The 22,228-nt window shown below is 39.9% G+C and overlaps 1 protein-coding gene across 1 annotated transcript in view; it reads right to left on the reverse strand.

Moving 5' to 3' along the window:
* The window catches only part of MYO3B (myosin IIIB), a 417,036-nt gene that overhangs the window by 161,732 nt on the left and 233,076 nt on the right, over window positions 1-22,228 (reverse strand). The window contains exons 23-25 of the mRNA XM_036023317.1: window positions 18,065-18,144; window positions 10,529-10,606; window positions 3,772-3,977 (exon numbers count right to left, since the gene is read on the reverse strand). Of these exons, the coding sequence (XP_035879210.1) occupies window positions 3,772-3,977; window positions 10,529-10,606; window positions 18,065-18,144 (364 nt within the window). The remainder of the gene's footprint in view (window positions 1-3,771; window positions 3,978-10,528; window positions 10,607-18,064; window positions 18,145-22,228) is intronic.

Here is a 22,228-nt window from a genome sequence, read left to right on the forward strand (position 1 = left end):
ACACCTGCTTCCTCAACCCAAGCCTCAGATATTCTTGGGTGACTCGGAATCTTTGTAGGGTTGCCTGAGAGAAAATTTCCTCTAGGGTGGAGGCAGTCCTTCAGGGACACCCACTGCATTTGGCTCCCTAAAGACGTGTGTGCAAAGGCTGTTTTTCCCTAGAAGTTTGTTCAGACTCCACAGATCTCAAAGGAAAATTAAAATTAACATGGGAAATCACAAATCCAAGGCCAGCAAACCCTATGACAGTCAGCCTCCCATTAATACTCCTGCAGGAAGATGATCATGATGAGGATCCTTTGATAATTCTAAATGAATCTTCTGTGCACACATTAGAAAAAATCCAGCTATAAAATAAAATTAGGAAGAACAAATAGAAAGCATATATTTAATTGGTCTCTCAAAGCTTCAAAAAGAGGATTTAGAGAATTGGATCAAACTATGGTGTTTAGGTAGCAACACAGTTCTTTGAGGTATTAAAAAAAGCTGTCCTTGTCTATCTATGTATCTATGTATCTATGTATCTATCTGTCCATCCATCTCTCCTCATCCAAGGATACTTTATTCACCACTCTTAGATATAGGGGAAGGAAGAGAGGGAAGGAGAAAGAGAAACATTGATGCAAGACAGGAGCATCAGTTGGTTGCCTCCCCTATACCCCTGGACTGGGGAATCATATGTACTCAGACTGGGAATTGAACCTACAACCCTTTGGTTATGGATGACACTCCAACCAACTGAGCCACACTGGCCAGGGGAGCTGTCCTTATTTTAAAAGAGGAAAGGGTCTAGCCTTGGCTGGCATAGCTCAGTAGATTGAGCGCAGGCTGCGAACCAAAGTGTCGCAGGTTCGATTCCCAGTCAGGGTACATGCCTGGGTTGCAGGCCATGACGCCCAGCAACCGCACATTGATGTCTGTCTGTCTCTCCCCCCTTCCCTCTCTAAAAATAAATAAATAAAATCTTAAATAAATAAATAAATAAAAGAGGAAAGGGTCATTTGGAATTTGACTTGTCAAAGACATACAAATTGTGTCTTCTTATCCCAACTGCCAAAATGTAATTTTGATCCGACTTGTTCTTTTGTAAACTATAAGCCTATCTCATGACTAAAAGATCTCTGTTTCTGTCTGTCTGAGTGTCTAAGGTATGTTATAAATGTGAGATAATTTTCTACCTCTGGATGGTATTGTTAAAATGAATTTAACATTAATTTTTGATTGACTTAATTTTTAATATTAATTTTCTATTAATTTAATAATTTAATATTAACTTAATTGATTTGAAGGCAAGTGCTTATAAGTATTGGGTATTTTAAACTTCTCAGAAATGCAGAATTTAACACAAATGCTTTCCAAGTTCACACGATCTAAGATTAATCCTTAGTAAATAAAAGATAGTTTAACTTTATTGGTTTAAGTAGGACATGTTTTTCAAGTTATTGATATTAAATATAATATTTATATTTTATCCAGGTTCACAAAAATAAGTCTATCCTAATAAATGTCTTTGATATTAATGAAGTATGTTTGTGGAGATTATAAATGTCTTTATAAATCTGCCATGCTAAAGGATGCTAACTGTGTACCTCTTAGTTTTCATTAGAAATTGAGTTTTCAAAGGTTAAAAATCTCAATATATATAGGAATAACTTTGTGGTGTTTCAGAGAGGCCCTTGGAACACCTCAAAGACTTGTTTTTATGTTAAATTGCATGGGAAGCATTATAAAATAACTGATTAAAAATACTTCTAGGGTATATTGTATGGGTCAACAATGGTTGTAAATTGAATAAATAGTTGGAGCTACGGGAAACCCAAGATGGCTGATTGTTTTTTTAAGGCTCCCTGGCAAAACCATTGTTCCATTTTTGCATTACTTGATGCATCATAGTGCATTTAAGCTGGACTTAATGTTAGATGAAGGAATTTAGGAGCTGATATTAGTGAAAATAGATATCCTACACAATCACTAAGGTTTGATAAAGTTACTTCAAGAAAATGCCAAATAGGTAAACATGTCCTTTCAGTTGGCTCCCAGCAGATAAAAACTTTAAAGATCATGGACTTCCACCTGGAGATTTTGTGTACTGGAAAAAATATCAAATAAGAGACACTTTCTAACCTTGTTGGAAGGGACCTTATCATGAACCTAACTGTGAATGGACATTTACTCTTGTCTCTGACACTTGCCTCTAATAGGCACCAAAGAATCCTCGAGATCGAGGAGCTTCCAGTATCAGAGGTAGACAGTCATCCCAAGGCATCAACAAGGTCATTATACCAACAGATCAATGCTGAACTCAGAAGCCATTTGTTTGATTTTCTTGACCTGTCTACTAATGATATTAGTCATAATAATAGTTATATACATTCTTTCAACTTTTCTATATAGTCTAACTATTAATGATTACTGAAGATGTGTAACTTTTAATACTCTTTGACTTTTAATACTCTTTGTAAATGTTAAACTAGATTCAAAAGACAGAAAAATGAGATAGACAGCAAAACTTAAATCATAATAGTTCACAGGGCAGAAATAATACAGAGTGTTTTTTTCACAATGAAGGCCATCAGACCTGACTGCCTTCCATATACCTTCCCTTAGCTTTTGGGAAAATTCTACCTCAACACACATCCCATGGCTACTGTACTGCCTCATCCCCAGTAGTGCACTGTTTCAACAAGACTACGTGGGTACTGAGACTTCCTAAATATGAGCCTTTTTAGCTCTTTGAGACCACACTATTGAACCAAAAGACTGGTCATCAACACATCCTTCAGATTGATTTATGACCAAAAGAAGTAACTAAACAAAAAGGGGCTCTATAATGAATCTGGCAAGCCCAATCACAAAATAACTTCACAGGGTGATCTGATCATAAATTCCTAATGAAGAGGGCATGGTGGGTAGTCATGATCCAGGGCTATAAAAGGTTTACCTTTGCCTTAAGCAAGCCCTGTCCAATGTTCTTCATCTAGGCAAACACACCTTAGAAGTACCAGATGTAATCCTCTTTTCCAGACTCCTCAGAGGTGTAACCACTATTAAGGGGACATGGAATCTATCAATTCTCCTGCAGTCCAATCATGCAGATCTCCCAGCCTTGGTTTCTACCACCTTCATGTAATCTTCCTTACATTCCCTCCTTAATTCCAAATGTGTAAGAACTGCAAAACTGTCCTTCTCCAGAGCATTTGAGATCTTGCTTCCTAGCATGCCATCAATTTGGCTTGAATAAATTCACAAAAATTCTCTATAGGTTTGGACATTTCTTACATTGATAATAATAGAGCCTAAATTATAGGGCTGTTCCATGGATCAAATGATGTTACATATTTAGAACATTTTAGATGCAATGTTAATGTTAGCTATCATATTATGTCATGCCATTGTGTTAGGCTGGGAGAGAAGTGGGTACCTGGGTGCATTATCATCTGCCAGAATCTTCACCCACTTATGGAGAGAGAGTTTCATCCTACTAAGTAAGTATCTGGAAATTTTCAAAATTAAGGATATGTAACATATAAATATCTATGGACATTTTTATTTTCTAAATGTGATCAAAAGGGAATTTAATTTGTCCTCCAGATCACTGCAATTTAGTTGGAGCACAATAAAAATTCAATGCTTAAGCAAATAAATGGAGGCTAGTAACTAGCCAATTATACGTTTGGAGGCAAGCGGGAAAGAACAACAATCCCAGGAGACAGGGATAGCCATGGCAGAGTTGTATGTAACATAGTATATTTCCCAAGATGCCAGCCTGACCTTTTCACAAACTCTTCAAAGAGGATGCGGTGGGAATACCCCTGCTGCCGGATTCGGACTGTCTCCAGGATCCCTGTGGAGCGGAGTTGGGCCAGCACTCTCTCTTGAGAGAACTTCAGGGCCTCTCGATCATCATTGGGTTTAATGCAGCGCACGAAGTGGGGCTGTCCAACCACCATTTTGGAGAGCAGATCCATCAGAGAATACTAACGGGGAAAAAACATACACATGGAATGAGGTTGCCACAAATGTAGTGGATAGCTACAATACAGTTTGACAGGGGCCTCTAGAGCAGTTTACTGGCTTGTAAACAACTAATGGGCTTTTTCTGAGGCTGAATAAGAAACCAGCAATAGGAGATGATGATACAAGTTCTGACCAGTACTTATAACTGTCCGTGGATTGAAATGCATTCTTTAAACATCACCTAGTACAAAGTAATGTCCTCATGTGGCAGAAACTTGGCTGCTTAAGAACACACTCAGGCTACCCCTTAACTCCATCACCAGAACTGGCTCCTCTCTGGTATTCCAAGGCAATACTCCATAAACTGTATCTGTAATTTAAAATGTCCAGTTTTACAAGAGGTGTTAGTTGCTTCCTTACCCTAAGAATCATCAGAAAGTCTAAGCAAATGTTTTCCATTGGTAAGGGAAAAATTTTAAAAAGGGCAAAAGAAGCAAGAAAATTGGAAAAAAGGAGATTATAATAAAGGTACACTAACTAACTAACTAACTAACTAACTAACTATAATAAAGATAACTAACATACACTGAGTGGCTGGCACAGGGAGAAAGCACATGGAAAAGCAAAGGGTGCTTGTGAAAGGGAGGTCTTAATTGTTCCTGGGGGCATCCACTTTTGGAGTTCCTCTTTGGGACATGCCTCAGGAGTAATTACAAGCCACCCAGGAAATCAGTCCCATTATTTCCATAATCACACCTCCTACTAGTCAAAAATGGTGTTACCTAGCTTGCCAATACACCTTATTTTTTGATGTAGCATTTGGGGACCAATATTTTGAGGACACCAAACTGACTATCATAGGTACGTTTCTGCAAAACTATAAGCCAGACACTTCTCTGCTCATAGAAGGATTGGGGCTCTTGGGAATGGCTTCACAGAGGTGCTCAGAGGCTCCAAGTCCCATGGTATGGACACACACAAACCAAGACACAAGAAGATACAGCTGCTAAAGTGGACAAGATAAGAAACAAGGGGCAACTCCTGGTCAAGATGGAGGCGTAGGTAAACACAGCTCAACTCCTTGTATGAGCACAGCAAGAATTACAACTATCATTCAAAATCATCAGAAAATCCAGGTATATAGAAGTCTGACAACCAAGGAATTAAAGTAGTACTTTTCAGACTTCCAGTGAAGATGGTGGCATAGGCAGACATGTCTCACCTTCATACAACCACATCAAAATTACAACTAAAATACAGAATAACCATCACTCAGAAATCAATTTGAATGGGAAGTCTAACAACTATGAATTAAAGAAACCACATCCATCCAGACTGGTAGGAGGGGTGCAGATGAAGAACAGGCCCATCCTTCACCCACATGTGGTGGATAAAACTTCGGGAGGGATATCCTGAGAACAAGGAGTCCCGGCCAGACCCACACCAGGTGTCCCAGCCCAGGGGTCCACTGCCAGGAAGATAAGTCCCCACAACTTCTGGCTACAAAAACCAGTGGGAATTGAGTTGCTGGAAGAAACTTCTGGATCCCCAAGCAGTTCCTCTTAAAGAACCCTTGACACACTCACCTACTCAGACTCACTTTCTCTGAGCTCCAGCACTGGGGTAGCAGCCTGAAAGTCACCCGTGGCATACAAGGAGGTACTTAAGTGTCTGGCATCAAGGCTAGCAGAGGCCATTGTCTCTTTTCTAAACCCTCCTGAATACAGAGCCTGCAAGCTGGTGTGTGATATCTGAGACTCTATCAACCTGGCTAACACTGTTTGACCCATCTTGGAGATATTCAGAGACTCTGCCCAACCCAACTTAGGGACCCACCCAAGCTGCTTTTCCATATAAATGGCTGGTCTTTGCTCTTGCTTCACAACTTCCTAAATCCCCTCAAACAAGCAACAGTTGGCCTCCGTGACCCCCAGGGCTGGCACTAGCAGCAGCAAGCCTAGATTCACAGCTCGGCTTCACCAGAGAATCTCCAAACCCAGCACAAGTAGCAGCCACCTCAGATTGCTTTATAGCTCAGGCAGCATGCCCCCGGCAAAACACAGGTGGAGGCTGACCTTGGCCTTCACCAACCCCTGGAAAATCCAGGGTCAGCACACCCAGTGGACAGCTACAGACCACACTGGAGAGCCACCATCCTGTTCCTGCACAGCTGATCCTCCACAGAGGGCAGAGGTTGGTGGTCAGTGGTCACAGCCAATCCTTGCAGCTGACTGGCCTTGGTAAATCCCTCCCATTGTTCTTCCAATTGCAACCAAATCTCAACTATAAGAGGAGGGTGTACTCAGCTGACAAAAGATGCACCTTGAGTACCCAGCTTGGGTGATGGGGAGGCTGTGCCACTGGACCCTACAGGACACCTACTACGATAGGCAACACTACCAAGACAAGGAGTCAAAGCAGTTTTACCTAACAAAAACAAACATTGGGAGGCTGCCAAAATAAGGAGACAAATAAAAATGGCTCAAATGAGAGGACAGATCAAAACTCTAGAATAAGACCTAAACAAAATGGAAATAAGCAATCTTTCACATGCAGAGTTCAAAACAGTGCTTATAAGGATGCTCAAGGAACTTAGTGAGGACCTCAGCAGCATAAAAAAGAGCCAGCCAGAAATGAAGGATACACTAATTGAAATAAAGAACAATTTAAAGGGAAACAACAGTAGAGTGGATGAAGCCAAGAATCAAATCAATGACTTGAAACATAAGAAAGCAAAAAGCAACCACAGAGAACAAGAAGAAGAAAAAAGAATCCAAAAAGAAATGAGGATAGTATAAGCACCCTCTGGGGCAACTTTAAGAGGTCCAACATTCACATCATAGGAGTGCCAGAAGGAGAAAAGAAAGAGCAAGAAATTGGAAATCTATTTGGAAAAATAATGAAAGAAAACTTTCCTATTTTCAGCAGATTTCTCAAAAGAAACTTTGCAGGCTAGAAGTGATTTGCAAGAAATATTCAAAGTCATGAAGAGCAGAGAACTACAGCCAAGATTGTTCTAGCTAGCAAAGATAATATTTAGAATTGAAGGGCAGATAAAGAGCTTCCCAGACAAGAAAAAAACTAAAGGAGTTCATCATCACCAAACCATTATTATATGAAATGTTAAAGGGACTTATTTAAGAAAAAGAAGATCAAAAGTATGAAATAAAATGGCAATAAATACATATGTTAACAATTGAAGCTAAAAAACAAACTAAGCAAATAAGAAGAACAGAAACAGAATCATGGATATGGATAGCATTTTGATGGTTGCCAGGTAGGATGGAGGTATGGGGAAATGGATGAAGAGGTGACAGAATTAAGAAGTAAACAGGCAGTTACAGAATAACTATGGGGATATAAAGTACAGTATAGAAAATGGAATAGCCAAAGAAGTTATACACATGACCCATGGACATGAACAATGGTGTGGAGATTGCCTGAGGGAATGGGTGGTACTAGGTGGAGGGGGTCCAAGGGGAAAAATCAGGACAACTGTAATAGCATAGTTGACAAAATATAATAATAAAAAGGAGAAGTCTCTTCATCCAAACAGGTAGGAGGGGCACAGAATACAGAGATGCAGAGACATGGAACACATGATCCCATACCTACATGTTGTGCATAAATATCTGGAGGAATACCTCAGGGGCCTGTGATCCCAACCTCACATCAGACCACCCAGCCCAGGGTTCTAGTGCCAGGAAGATAAGTCTCCATAACTTCTGGCTGTAAAAACTAATGGAGGTTGGGGTGGCAGAAGAAACTGCAGTTTTCTCCATTTCTCCTAGTAAAGAGCAATGTATTTAGAACTTACACAGATTTACTCTCTCTGGGCTCCAGCACTGGGGCAGCAGCTGGAAGGGCACCAGTGGCATATGGGGAAAAATTGAAGTATCTGGCATCAGGGTGAGTGCTAGGGAAAAGCTTCCTCCTGGACAAAATTTCAGAGGCCAGGCAGTGGTTATTGTCCCCTTTCTTAGCCCTCCCCCACACAGAGCCAGAGAGTGGTGACACCATATCAGAGACTCCAACAACCTGGTTCACATGGGTTGCTCCACCCCAGGTGATTACATAAGGCTCTGCCCCATCCAACTTACCAGTGTACTTTTCTACAATAGGCCACATTACTTAGACAGGGGGTCAAAGAAGCTCTACCTAATACATAGAAACAAACACAGGGAGGCTGCCAAAATGTGGAGACAAAGAAATATGACCCAAATGAAAAAACAGAACAGAACTCCAGAAAAAGAACTAAACAAAATGGAGATAAGCAATCTAACAGATGCAGAGTTCCAATCACTGGTTATTAGGATGCTCAAGGAACTCATTAGACACTTCAACAGCATAAAAAAGACCCAGGCAGAAATGAAGGTTATACTAAGTGAAATAAAGAAAAATTTACAGGGAACCAACAGAGGAGTGGATGAAGCTGGGAATCAGATCAATGATTTAAAACATAAGAAAGAAAAACATATCCAATCAGAACAGTAAGAAGAAAAAAAATCAAGGGTAGGCTAAGGAGCCTCTGGGACAACTGCAAACATACCCATATTGGAATCATAGGGGTATCAGAAAGAAAAGAGAATGAACAAGAAATTGAAAACTTATTTGAAAAAATAATGAAGCAGAACTTCCCTAATTTGGTGAAGGAAATAGACATGCAAGTCTAGGAAGCACAGAGTCCCAAACAAGATGGACCCAAAAAGAACCACACTAAGACACATCATAATTAAAATGCCAAAGGTTAAAGATAAAGAGAGAATCTTAAAAGCAGCAAGAGGAAAGCAGTTAGTTACCTACAGGGGAGTTCCCATAGGACCATCAGCTGAGTTTTCAAAAGAAACTTTGCAGGCCAGAAGGGACTGGCAAGAAGTATTCAAAGCGATGAAAAGCAATGACCTACAACCTAGATTACTCTATCCAGAAAACATCATTTAGAATGGAAGGGCCGATAAAGCACTTCCCAAACAAGGTAAAGCTGAAGGAGTTCATCATCACCAAGCCATATTTATATGAAATATTAAAGGGACTTATTTAATAAAAAGAAGATAAAAATTATAAACATTAAAATGGCAATAAATTCACAACTATCAACAACTGAACCTGAAAAACAAACTAAGCAAACAAGCAGAACTGAAACAGAATCACAAACATAGAACTCATTTGTAGGATTATCAGTTGGGACATGGAAGGGAGAGAATGGGGGAAAAGTTTCAGGGATTAAGACATACAAATTGGTAGGTATCAAATAGACAGGAGGATGTTAAGAACAGTACAGGAAATGGGGTAGCCAAAGAACTTATACATATGATTCATGGACATGATCTAAGGCAGGGATTGCCAGAGGCAATTGCAGGTACTGGGTAGAGGGTGGCAAAGGAGGAGAAATTGGGACCACTGTACAGCATAATCAATAAAATATATTTGAAAAAAGAAACAAGTAGCAATTAGAAATATAAAACAATAATGATGAAACAAAGTCTGAATGCCCTCCTGTCAGAGAAGCTGTGGCAGGGATCACTACATGGATAAAGAGCTGAACACAAAGGCCATTGGGCCCCTGTAATTCATGCCCTGAGCTCAATTCTCAGCTGCCTCTGAAACAAGGTTGGCTAGATTAGAATTCTTGATTCTAGAGCCTCTTGAACTTGCTAGCTTTTTGTAAAGCCTGCTATCCATGGTGCTGGCTCCCAGGTCCTATCCTTCAGCCTGCCTGGCATCTCCAGCTCCTGACCCAGCTTCCCACCTGACTTCCCATCTCTGCAGAGCCTCTTCCTGTGATGACCCCATTTTGCAACCTTATTCGTTTGTCCCTGGAACTAGCAGTTCTGTTTTTGACGTAATAGCATCTCTACCATGAAGCTGGCTGGACATTAGCTCTGAGTTGTACATGATCTCCAAGGGGCTTCCAACCCAATCTACAATTTAAAAATAAACAAATTCATGCAAACTGGTACAACAGTGTCCATATCTTATCTTTCCTCTTATGATGTACATTTAACAGATCCCATCCAGAGACAATGTTTTCAATCAAAGGGATCATTTTACTAGAGGAAATATCAAGAATTAGTCTGTAAAGATGAGAAATAATTGGGCTCACACAAATGGGTTTGCAATGGGACAATTCAACTAAGGAAAATAAAGTCAAAGCTAAGACAGATTCTCTCAGGATCTAAACTAGATAAGCCACCTTCTGAAATTTTATTAACTACTTTGCTTTTCAGTAAATATGCTGGAGAAGTGGCTGACTCCAATAGCTTTAAGGCCAAGAAGCAGCTCAAATGCTAACAAAGTCAGCACACTCAGTGGACAGGGCTGTGTGCCAGTGGCAGAGAGGGCTCTCTGTAGACACTGGGGTTTCATCTGATCTTTCTGAGATCAGAGAACATTGTACTCAGAGGGAGAGGTTTCTGGCTGTACTCTTCTCTCTCCACACCCCCACCTTTTAAAACTGGCTCTTGTGCTTTGCTCTTATTTCAACAACCCTATCAAATCTGGGTCTCTTGTGGAAAGTGTTGGCAAGTCCTTCCTGCAAATAGGCAGAATAGAGATCAGGAAGACTCCATACCCGGAAGTAAGAAGCCATGGTCTGTCTCTTCATGTTGGTGGTTTCTTCTGGATGCCGTATTACTTCCAGAGTGTCTACCTAGAACATAAAGAACATAACCAGAGAGAGGTGGTTTGAGGAGATAGACCATTCATTTCTTGGCTTTCTGAAAATCTGAAAGGCTGTTTGGTCAAATATCTGAGGGGCCTTGATGTTTAGAATACAGTAGAGTACCTATGGGGGGAAGTTTTAAAGACATATAAAGGAAAAAAAAAGAATTTGCACAGTTCTACTCACTTGACAATGACCACACTCCACAAAGTGCTATATGACCTAAGTATAAACCCCCATCAGTGTTATTTCTATACTTCTCCATGTTCTAATGGACCCCTGGTAAGTTCTCTGATAATGTCACATTAGAACAAACTATTTCATAAAAGAAAACTGGGCAAAGACCCACAAAGCTGGGTGATTATGAAGACATGGACTCAAAGCCCAGGTTGAACTGCAGGAAATATGGTGAGTTCCAGGGGCTTTTCCTCTGTCAGACCCTGATGCTGCCACCCCTCCTGCCTTTCACAGTTCCCATGTGCTCATGTGGACCTGAACTTGGAATACCTCTGTTCCCAATCATTTGTCCCAACTACTGGGCTGACAGGAAGGAATTTATGAATAAAAACAATCATAGGAATCAATTATAAGTAGCCTGTGTTTTGTTATTGTACCTCAACAGTAAACGCCCTGCTCCTGCACACATGAAGCTATTTGGTTTGCAGAATGCACGAGTGGCATTTCAGCACTGGCCTCCACTGTGGCAGCTTCCCATCTGCTCTGAACAGGTGGCAAGGGTCTGAAGCAAGAATGTTTGAAAGGAAGATGCTACTGTCAGCACATGTGTTCTGTTCGGTGGACTGCTGTCCAGGCAGCCGCCTCCCTATGGGGTGAAGACATGTGCGGCCTTGTTCAACAAAAGTGAAAAGTGGGTGCTGAAGGAACAGAGGCATAAGGAGCAGGGAGAATAATTAGTCCTGCCTCCAGGGGCTATTTAAGAAACTGTGTGCAAAATGGAAGGAAACGCTTCAATTGGCTTGGATAAAGAAAAACAGGTTTGTTTAAGAAGGAGAATAAACATGGAGCTAACTTTAAAAAAAAAAAAAACTAGAAAGGCAACCTAAATAGTGAGTGAGCAGAAATATGGACTGTGTCTAAGGGAAACGATGGCAGGGGGCAATGCAGCTTTCTTTTTCCAGGCTGCAGACTGGATGCGTTCCCAAAGCTGTCAGTCTATTTGTATGCAGCTGAAGCAATGGTACAACCTCCTGTGGGTTTGACTTTTTAAATTTCTTTTAATGAGAAAGGAGGAAACAAAAGCTCTGTATTGAGAAGGAAGGCTGTGCTGATATAGAAAAGGAAAAAACAAATGCAGCACATCTACCACATCTGTAGTACTGTACTCTCTCCAGAGTCATCTGCCTAAAGGTTTCCTCCCATCTCACCTCCTCTTGGATGATGGAACGCAGAGTCGATAGGGTTTGGGGCAACCTATTCAAGATCAAATGAAAGGAGGTCTTAGCTAGGGTATACCTTTGGTCAGATTGTTGATTCTGAGAGTTTTCTTAAACTTTTTATCTCCTTATTTTCTTTTCCCACTACCTGACCTTCATGTACACATGTACACACATGCACACCCTAAACTTTTAGGAATTTCCCCACTTCCTTTTATTCAGAGATTCTCCCTGAAGAACCCCATCTTGCTTTGAGCCTTGCTTTTTCTCCTTCATTTCCCTTCCTTTTTATTCAAATCAGACAGCTAGTGCCACCCCTCAGGCTCTAATGCACTGTGAAGGGGCCACTGAAAAGCTCATCCACATTTCTTTTATTGGGAAAATTTACCTGTTACCACCCCTCAAAATTACAGTGGACCCTGGCATTGGAGAATTTAACACCTTAGTGCTCAGAAAATTCTTGGTATATGTTAATTCTGCTGAGACATAATTTAAAATATATAATATGTATCATTTTCAAGGTCAGTACTCATTCCCTGCAGCAAATTGGAAAAATATAGAATGAAGCACCAATTTGCACTTAAGGCTGCAAAAAGAAGTCATAAGGCTGCTGGGCTCCCCGGTATAACCACCCAGCCTGACTTTAAGTTCTGTCCTTGTACTCACAGACAGAGTAACTCCTGGGAAGTAAGTAAACACCTAAATGGTTGTTATGTGTAACCCGGAAATGCTAATACTTGTCTACAGTTCATCACCTACATTTAGTACTGTATTTTAAAGAATAAATAATATGCTATTAGAGTATTTCCTAATTTAAGAATTTGGAAAGGTCTTGGGTTGGTCAAGGGTCTCTCTCATATTTGCATAGTCACTGCTTCTCCTGAGCATATAGAGTGAATCTAACATAGGAGAGGGGCATGAGAACTACCTAAGTTAACTAAAGTCAAACAAAGTTAAGTCAGGGGCCTGCTATGTGCTGCCTGACATGGACCCTGGCTGGCCCGAGATGCAAGCAGACCATGGAGAGCATCTAGACAAAGAAAATTCCTGTAAAGATGATTTAATAGCTACTCACCCACACCTTATCGTTTACCTATACCATAAAAGGAAAACACCAGGCCACAAAATATACCTTGTAAAGGCTAAAGTTTCTCCCAAGCTTTCTCCACTATTTCCCACACCAGCAACTTTCCATATAAAGTACCGACAGATATAAGCTCACTTCTAGATGGTTGAGACCTCTCTTCCTTCTCTCATAAGAAGAGTCCACCACTCTGTCTATGGAGTGGGTTTTCTTGCTTGTTCTCTCTGCTCAATAAAACCTGCTTTTCCACTTAACCTCTTGCCTGGTTTGCATCTTGAATTCTTTCCTGCCCAAAGTCAAGAACCCTCTTGGCTCGGGGCCCACTAGGGACTTGTCCCTCTGGCTTCAAGTCTAATCGAGAAAATTTTGGACAAGGCACATTCCAGAGTTGCCTGTCTTGGCTCTTGAAACTAAGAGACCTCTGTGTGCACTGGGTCTATCATGAACTTTAGAGAATTCTGATGAATTCCAAAGTAGCAAAACCAAAAGTGATAAGCAGGTTGTTGTCTAACCTAAGAGGTTGTCTTCCTGAGCTAGTTAAGTTAATGGCAGTTTCATTTAATGGAAAAAAAAAAAAAGCCTCTTGGAAATAATCCAGAAAGGAGATTCTATCAGGGGGATCATCTAGCAAATAGTTCTTCCCAAAGGTGAGAATTTCACAAGAAAAAACCAACCCATCCCAAAGTATGTTTTAAGTTTTTACCTCACAGGAAGAAAAGAAGACTAGACAAACTTTCCTAGGCTCTGGGGGTGTGTGCTATCGAGAACACTTTTGGAATTAGGCACACATGGTTCAAATTCTGGCTCCTTCACTTACAAGCTATGTGGCTGTGAACTTGTTATTTAACTTCTCAGAGCTCCCGTTTTCCTTATTAGTAAAAAAACACTGCCTTGCACACAGAAGAAATCAGTCAGTTCCTCTCCCATCATTAGTGTATTTGATTTAGTGTTAGTGTGGTGATCAGTATCAAGGACGCAGGGTTTTGTTCCATGGCAAAAGTAAGGACTAGTGTTAGCATAGTTAACTAGTTATTAATAAAGGAAGGAAGAAAATGGAATTAGACATTAAGTCTGATTAACTAGGAAGCTGTAGTGTTCACATACTCCTTAGGAGACTGCTGCATCCTCCACCAGACAGATGCTAATCCCCAAGTGAGCGGGAAGAACTGGCTGTCCAATCTCCCTGGAGGATGACCAGCTTGTTAACTGGGATTACTGGGGTGGGGGGTCGGTGGCAAGGGAGATAAAACAGTAAAGGAGAAATTCCTTTGCTGGGTGCGGTAGAAGCCACGATGGCACAGAGAAAGGTGAGTACACGCACAGTAGGAACCAGCTGATGAAGCAGAGCTTTGAAGCATCCACAGTAGGAGAAAGAAGAGGAAAGGACTGGATAGGATAAGGGCACGAAACGCCAGAAAATCCAGAAAAGGGATGGCATAGGGGGAGGCACCAGCACAAAGCTGCAAAGAATTAGGGAGAAGATTGGTTAGTTTGAAAGAAAGCTTACCCCTTCCCAAACCCAAGGAAAGGTAATCAAAGCTTAACAAAAGCCCATCTTGGTGGTGCATGTTCAAGTTCTCTATCCGATGCAGCCACATGGGCCTGGGTGTGTCAGCTGATCTGGCCAGAGCGCAGCCGGGAGCAGAGACTCTGCAGGACTACTGGAGCCCAGAGTGATGGCATCACACTTCTGGATCCTGACCCTCCTGGTGGGCACTTATGCTCACCAGGGCCAGCACTTCATCCACAGCAAGACGGAGCTGAGCCACCTGGTTGTGGATGAGACACTGAGCACCGGGGGCAAGTCTTTTGTTTTTACTCCAACAAGTCTTGCTACGATTGCTCACATCCTCCTGTGTATGAATCCCCAAATGCTTGTCACACAACTCTGTTAAAGAGTCCTATTTCTACTGGCAACACTAGCTCCTATGCAACACAGAAAGATCTTTTTATTTATTGGCAGAGAAAACAGCCAATGAGACCAATTTCAAAATGATTCGTAGAGCCAATATTCTGAATAAAATCAGTATACCTTTTTCCTAAAACACCAATTTAAACAATAATATAAGTCAATTGGAGCTGAACAAGCTGGCTTTTTGCCCACATGACCGATGCCCTGCTGGGTTCCCTGTGAGATGTGCTGGTTAGCCTTCAAAGTCGTCATGAGCAAGCTTTGTAAACTATAGTACAGACCCCAAGCCCATAGGAAATGAGCTTGCTTTCAGATGGTTATCAAAATGTGAATAATAAAACATTTATTGTTTCCAATGGGAAATAACTATACTGAACACTTTGCCTACATTGTCCTTGAATTCTCAGTGACCCCATGACATCAGCACTCTTATTACTCCCATTCTACATAGGAGGAAGTCAAGGCCCAGAGATTTTAGGTAAATTTCCCAGCCTTGCAGTTCGTAGTTGGCCATAGCTAGAACTGAATCCTCCTCTGACTCCAAAACCTACTTCTTAAACATTATATACTGCCTTATATATGCTATAGACTGCATAGAAATATGGTTGACGTAACTTATAAAAACAGTCTGAAAGCATGGGATTATTAAAAAGATTTGCCTCATCTGTCAACTAAATTTACTCTAGGATAAAGACATAGACTCCAGAAAGTCTCATAAACCATCTATTTCAGTAATAAATGAAACACTGAAGGGTTTTTTCCTCTGGTCTTGGTTAGTACCCGCTACTTGCATCCTGAAACCTCAGAAGTGCTTCTATTTATCTTCTTGACAAGGCCTTTTGCCAAGAAATGTTACTGCTATCAAGTGACCCATCCATCTCTTAAGGAAAATGTCCCCACAACACTGCTCCTCTCAAAAGCCCCCGTAGCACTAACTAGGAAAGCGAGGCTGGCCCGACCTGGCCCGGGTGGGGGCGTGGAGTGTGTCCGAGGCCAGTTCCTGTGAGGCCACCTCTGTTCTTTTTTCTTGGATGAGGCAGAAATGAACTGAAGGAGGTTTTTCTTTTTTCTTTTTTTCTCTTAGGCTATTGTGGCTGTATTGCTTATTTGTTATTAAATACATTATTTATGCCCTGTCTGGTGTGGCTCAATGACTTGAATGCTGGCCTGCAGACCAAAGGGTTGCTGGTTCCATTCCCAGTCAGGGCACATGCCTGGGTTGCCAGGCCAGGTCCTTAGTAGGTGGCGCGCAAAAGACAACTACACAGTATGCTTCTCTCCCTCTCTTTCTCCCTCCCTTCCCCTCTCTCTAAAAAGAAATAAATAAAATCTTTAAAAAAATGAGTACATTATTTAATCATCAAAGTAAACAGAGATAAGAAAATCCAGAGATGTGACCTGTTTATCACTCCATTACCTTTAACTTAATTGTTTCTTGGTGTTAGTATACATAATGAATGTTAACCAGCCAGTCCTAGAGATTCTTGCCAAACATAAGATGGAAGGATGGAACAGGTAAAAACATTTTACAGTAAGAAATTTATTAACACCTCTTACATCCCCTTTGCATAGACAAGTATACTGCCCATTTTTCAGAGGGCAAAGCAGAGCAATAGCAAAGGGTTTTGTTTCTTTCCTCCCCACTGACTCCATTTGGTCCTCATTACCCTCCTCTGTGGATTGGTGATTGCTTCAAGCAAAAGTGCTTTATCTCTTCCAAATGGACTTTATTTTCAAGTATCATTGTTCTGTATCTTAAGTGGTCTTTCTAAGAATCAGGTTAAAAGGTCCAGAATATGCCACAGTGGCACGTGAATTATTCTGAGCTGAAGACATGTAAGAATCAAGAATGGCAAGAATATTTTTCTGAACTCCCTTTCTTTGCCCAGAAGCAGAGCCTTGCAAAAGAATTCAGCTGCCATACTCCATTCTGGGGGTTTTGTTACCAGGGAAGATTGACTCCTGTCACCAGAGATGACAAGTCAGCATTGGGATAAGAAATCGCCTAAACAGACATTATCATAAAACTATTGTACCTTCCATCTATTCCCCTAAGGGGCCATTTTAGGGGAGGGACACAAAAACTGGATTTTATTTATAAAAAATTGTGTATTTATTCTTACATGTTTCAACTTCAGTCACCTTCAAAATACTCTCCATCTGATACACTACACCTATCGAGACTTCCTTTTTACTGTTTCAAACAGTTTTTGAACTCATTGATTTTTATGCCTTTTAGTGCTTCTGCCATTTTTTGTTTCACATCTTCCACATTGGCAAAATGTCTCCTTTTGAGGACTTTTTTCATCAGAGGAACAAACAAAAAATGTTGCTGGGGCAAGATCAGGTGAACAGGGAGGGTGGGGGACGGGAATCATGCTCTTTTTGGTCAAAAACTGCTGAACACACTCAGTGTGGTGTGGGCAGTTTGCTCTTAAGTCACCCATCATGAAATGGGCAAACACGTTGAAAGAGTCTCCAAAAAAATTCACTGAAGCAGAACACAGCCTCTCACAACAATGCCAGCTGGTGCACTGATACACATGGGTTCCTAGAACACTGACTGACCTAGAGAGCAGGGGAAGCCTGTACTATAAGGCACCTTCCTTCCAGAAGATGACTCCCATTTTGGGGGGAACTCCCCCTCGTATTTTTCCCAGAAGTCATTTGTTCTCCCAAAAATGTCTCTCTCCTCATCTCCTATTAAGATGGAATATAAGCCTCAAAAATCTAACTCTCTGAGTCATTTTTCTTGGCAAACTCCTGTATGTACATGAATAAATTATGTTTGTTTTTCCTCTTGTTAATCTATCAGTTTGATTTATTTCATAGTCCCCCAATGTGGAGAAAATATTTTTTCTTTTTTACATAGGATTTTAAAGGATTCCATAATGTTGTGTCAAATGTCCTAATTCCTAATTCCTAAATGCCTTAGTCTCTTTTCCACATTGCCCATGTAGTGGGCCAGATAAAGGAGACTAATGTTGCCCACCTAGAATTGTTCCCAGGCAGGCACCTTTCAGTCCATATTATTTGGGCACAAACCTATCACTCACCTTGGCTCTCCCAGTACCGAAATGTGGAGGCAAAGATCTTGAGGCTGCTGTTATTCTGGCTCTTGTCTGAGCCAAGTTACCTGGGGAAAAAAGGACAAAAATGTTAAAGTAGAGTAAAGTGAAATAGGATCATGAGTAATTTTCTCTTTGTGTTATATTTTTCTGAATTTTTTAAAAGATTTTCGCCCTGGCTGGCATAGCTCAGTGGATTGAGCGCGGGCTGGGAACCAAAGTGTCCCAGGTTCGATTCCCAGCTAGGGTACATTCCTGGGTTGCAGGCTATAACCTCCAGCAACCGCACATTGATCTCTCTCTCTCTCTCTCTCTCCCCCTACCTCCCTTCCCTCTCTAAAAATAAATAAATAAAATATTTAAAAAAAAAAAAGATTTTCTATGAATTTGAAAAGTTTGGGAAAATTTGAATGGGGAACTTCAATGATATAAATTATACACATATTATAATAATTATAAGTAATAAATATTTTGTCAAACATTTATTATATAGATTTAATTTCTATTAATTTCAAAAGCAAAAAAGAAACAACAATAAGTCTCCAATTCATTCAACAAACTAGGAATAGGAAGGCCATATATGAAAAGAACACAGCTAACATACTCAACCGTGAGAAATTGGGAGATATTCCTCTAAGATCAGGAACAAAACCAGGTGCCCCCTGTTACCACTTCTATTCAACATAGTACTGGCAGTCTTAGCTAAAACAATTAAGCAAGAAAAAAAATAAACGTCATCCAAATCATAAAGAAAGAAGTAAAATTATCTCTGTTTATAGGTGACATGTTCTTATATGTAGTAAATCTTAAAGATCCCACAAAAAAGCTGCTAAAACTGAAAAATGAATTAAAAAACAATTAAAGGATTTAAGAATCACATACAAAAAATCAGTTGCATTTCTACACTAAGAACAAAAATCTTAAAAGTAGATTAAGAAAGCAATGCCATTTATAACAGTATCAAAAAGAATAAAATACTTAGAAACAAAGGTAACCAAGGTGAAAGACTTATACACTGAAAATTACAAAGCATCCCTGAAAGAAATTAAAGACACAAATAAATGGGAAAACATTCTGTTGTGGAGAAGAAAAAAAAATCTTTTTCTTCTACCCATTTATATTCATTGCCTGGGGACCTGAAAACTAGACCAGAGAAAAACAAGCAGTTTATTAACACGTACATTACACATAGGTGTACACACAGGAGTACCCAATGATGAGTAATTCAAAGGGGTGGCTAGAACATCTAAACAAAAGGACAATAAGTTTGTAAAGTTACAAAACAAAGGAAAAGAACTTTGACTTTTTCAGGCAACATATTGTAGGAAGGTAAATATATGGGGAAGCTAATGAAAGATAAGGGCTAGTTAGTAAAGTTTATTCTTCTGGTACTGTTTCTCGGCTGTTATAGAGTGTAGAGTTGTCTCTGGTGATTAAATTCTGTCCTTCCTGTTAGGGGGAGGAGGGAGGGCAAAGAGCTTTTAAAAATTTATGTCCTGCTTTACAGATTTATATTCTGCTTTTAGGCAAATAGGGTGGTGGACAGAGAGCTTTTCTTACATCTGCTTCTCAATTATCTTCAGCTCCAAATAATCCTTATGCCAACGTGGTATATACTGGGGTTGCATAGTCTGCCACCCTACACTGTGTTTTTGGATGGGAAGACTTAATATTATTAAAATGTCCATGTTACCAAAAGAGAACTACAGATTCAATACAGTCCCATCAAATTCCCAATGGTATTTTTGCAGAAATAGAAAAAACAATCTTAAAATTTATATGGAACCACAAATGACCTGGAAGCTCCAAAGCAATCCTGAGAAGGGGGAAAAAAAGCTGAAGGCCTTACACGATCTGCTTTCAAAATATATTATAAAGCTACCGTAACCAAAACAGAATGGTACTGGCATAAACATAGACATATAGATGAATGAAACCAAACTGAGAGCCCAGAATGAAACCCACGCATATAGAATCAGATAATCTTTGACATGGTGCCAAGACTACATAATGGGAAAAGGACTGTCTCTTCAACATATGATATTGGGAAAACCGGACATTTACATAAAGAATGAAACTGGTGTCTATCTTACACAATACATATGTGGCGTCCAGAACAAATCACCCCAAAATGTCCTTCTGTGGTATGCAAATTATTTTGAGCTAAAGGCAACTTTAGCCTGAGGCTCAGGAGAAACTTCTGCCTCCTACCCTTAACTGCCTAGAATGATTCAAATTAGAGACCTTGTCAGTAAAAGATTACCAGTGATAGCCTTTTTGACCCATCTTTTTAGCAGGGAAAACTTTTATTTACTATACATCTGCTCTTCTTATCATTCTTCAATGACCCTTTGCAGCACCAAAGGTGCATTACTTCGCCTCTAGCTCAGAATGTCTTATATACCTCAAGCTCACTTTCTATCTCTGAACCTTTCCTGCATGTGGGGTCTCTGACACTCTCATGTATGCAGGGTCCCATACATATGTGTGTATTAAATTTGGTTAATTTCTTTTGCTAATCTGTCTCATGTCTATTTGATTATTAGATCAGCCAGAAGAACCTTGAGAGCAGAAGAAAGTTTGTTCTTACCCAACACATGAAAATCAACTCATAAATGACTAATGACTTACAAGTAAGACCTGAAACTATAAAAATCCTAGAAAAATGTAGGGAGAAACCTTCATAACATTGGCCTTAACAATGATTTCTTCAATACAACACCAAAAGCACAGGTAGCAAAAGCAGAAGTAGAAAAGCTAGACTACATGAAACTTAAAGATTTTGCATAGAGAAGGAACCATCAACAGAGAGAAAAGGCAGCCTACAAACCAGAAGATATTTACAAACCATGTATCTGACAAGGGATTAATTTCCAAAATACACAGTTAACCTTGAACTAAATGTCCAAACCTGTTAAGAATTTTTATGAGAGTTTATTTAAGCCAAACTGATGATATGCTGGGAAGTGAGCTCTCAATAGCTCACAGAATAACAGTTTGCAGTTTCTTTTATACTTATGGAATTAAGGAGGAATTTAAAGAAGATTATGTGAACAAGAAAGAAGGCAAATAACAACAAAGCCCAAAGTGTGTAGAAGAAAGGAAATGGTAAAGATAAGAGCAGAAATAAATAAAATAGACTAAAAAATACAAAATATCAATGAAACCAAGAACTGGTTCTTTGAAAAGATAAACAAGATTGACAAACTAACCAGACTCATCAAGGAAAAAAGAGAGAGGAAACAAATAAATAAAATCAGAAATGAAAGGGAGAAGTAACAACTGACACCAAAGGAAAACAAAGGGTTGTAAGACAATAATATGAACAACTATATGCCAACAAATTGGACAATCTAAGTGAAATGAATAACTTCCTAGAAATATACAATCTTCAGAACTGAATCAGAAAATGTGAATAGACAGATTATAAGTAATGAAATTGAAGTACTAATAAAAAGTACTCCCAGCAAACAAAAGTCCTGGACCAGATGGCTTCACAGGTGAATTTAACCAAACATTCAAAGAAGAATTAACATCTATCCTTCTCAAACTATTCTAAAAAGAACAAGAGGAGGGAAGACTCTTGAGCTCATTTTACAAGGCCAACATTATCCTAATTCCCAAACCAGATAAAGACACTAAAAAGAAGGAAAATTATAGGCCAATATCCCTGATGAACAGAGATGCTAAAAATTCTCAAGAAAATATTAACAAACTGAAACCAGCAATACATCAAAAACCATACACCATTATCAAGTGGGGTTCATTCCAGGAATGCAAGGTTGGACAATCTCCACAAATCAATAAATGTGATACACCACATAAATGAGGTGAAGGATAATAATCACATGATCATATCAATAGAGGCAGAAAATACATTTGATGAAATATAGCACCCATTTATGATAAAAACTCCCAACAAAGTGGGAATAGAGGGAACATATCTCAACATAATGAAGGCCACAGATGAGAAGGCCACAGATGAGAATCCCACAGCCAACATCATACTCAACTGGCAAAACCTAAAAGAGTTTCCCTTAAGACCGGGAACAAGACAGGGACGTCCATTTTCACCTTTCTCATTCAACATAGTGCTGGAGGTCCTAGCACAGCAATCAGGCACGAAGAAGAAAGGAAAGGCATCCAAACTGG

This window comes from Phyllostomus discolor, chromosome 4, assembly GCF_004126475.2.
Source record: "Phyllostomus discolor isolate MPI-MPIP mPhyDis1 chromosome 4, mPhyDis1.pri.v3, whole genome shotgun sequence".
NCBI lineage: Eukaryota > Metazoa > Chordata > Mammalia > Chiroptera > Phyllostomidae > Phyllostomus > Phyllostomus discolor.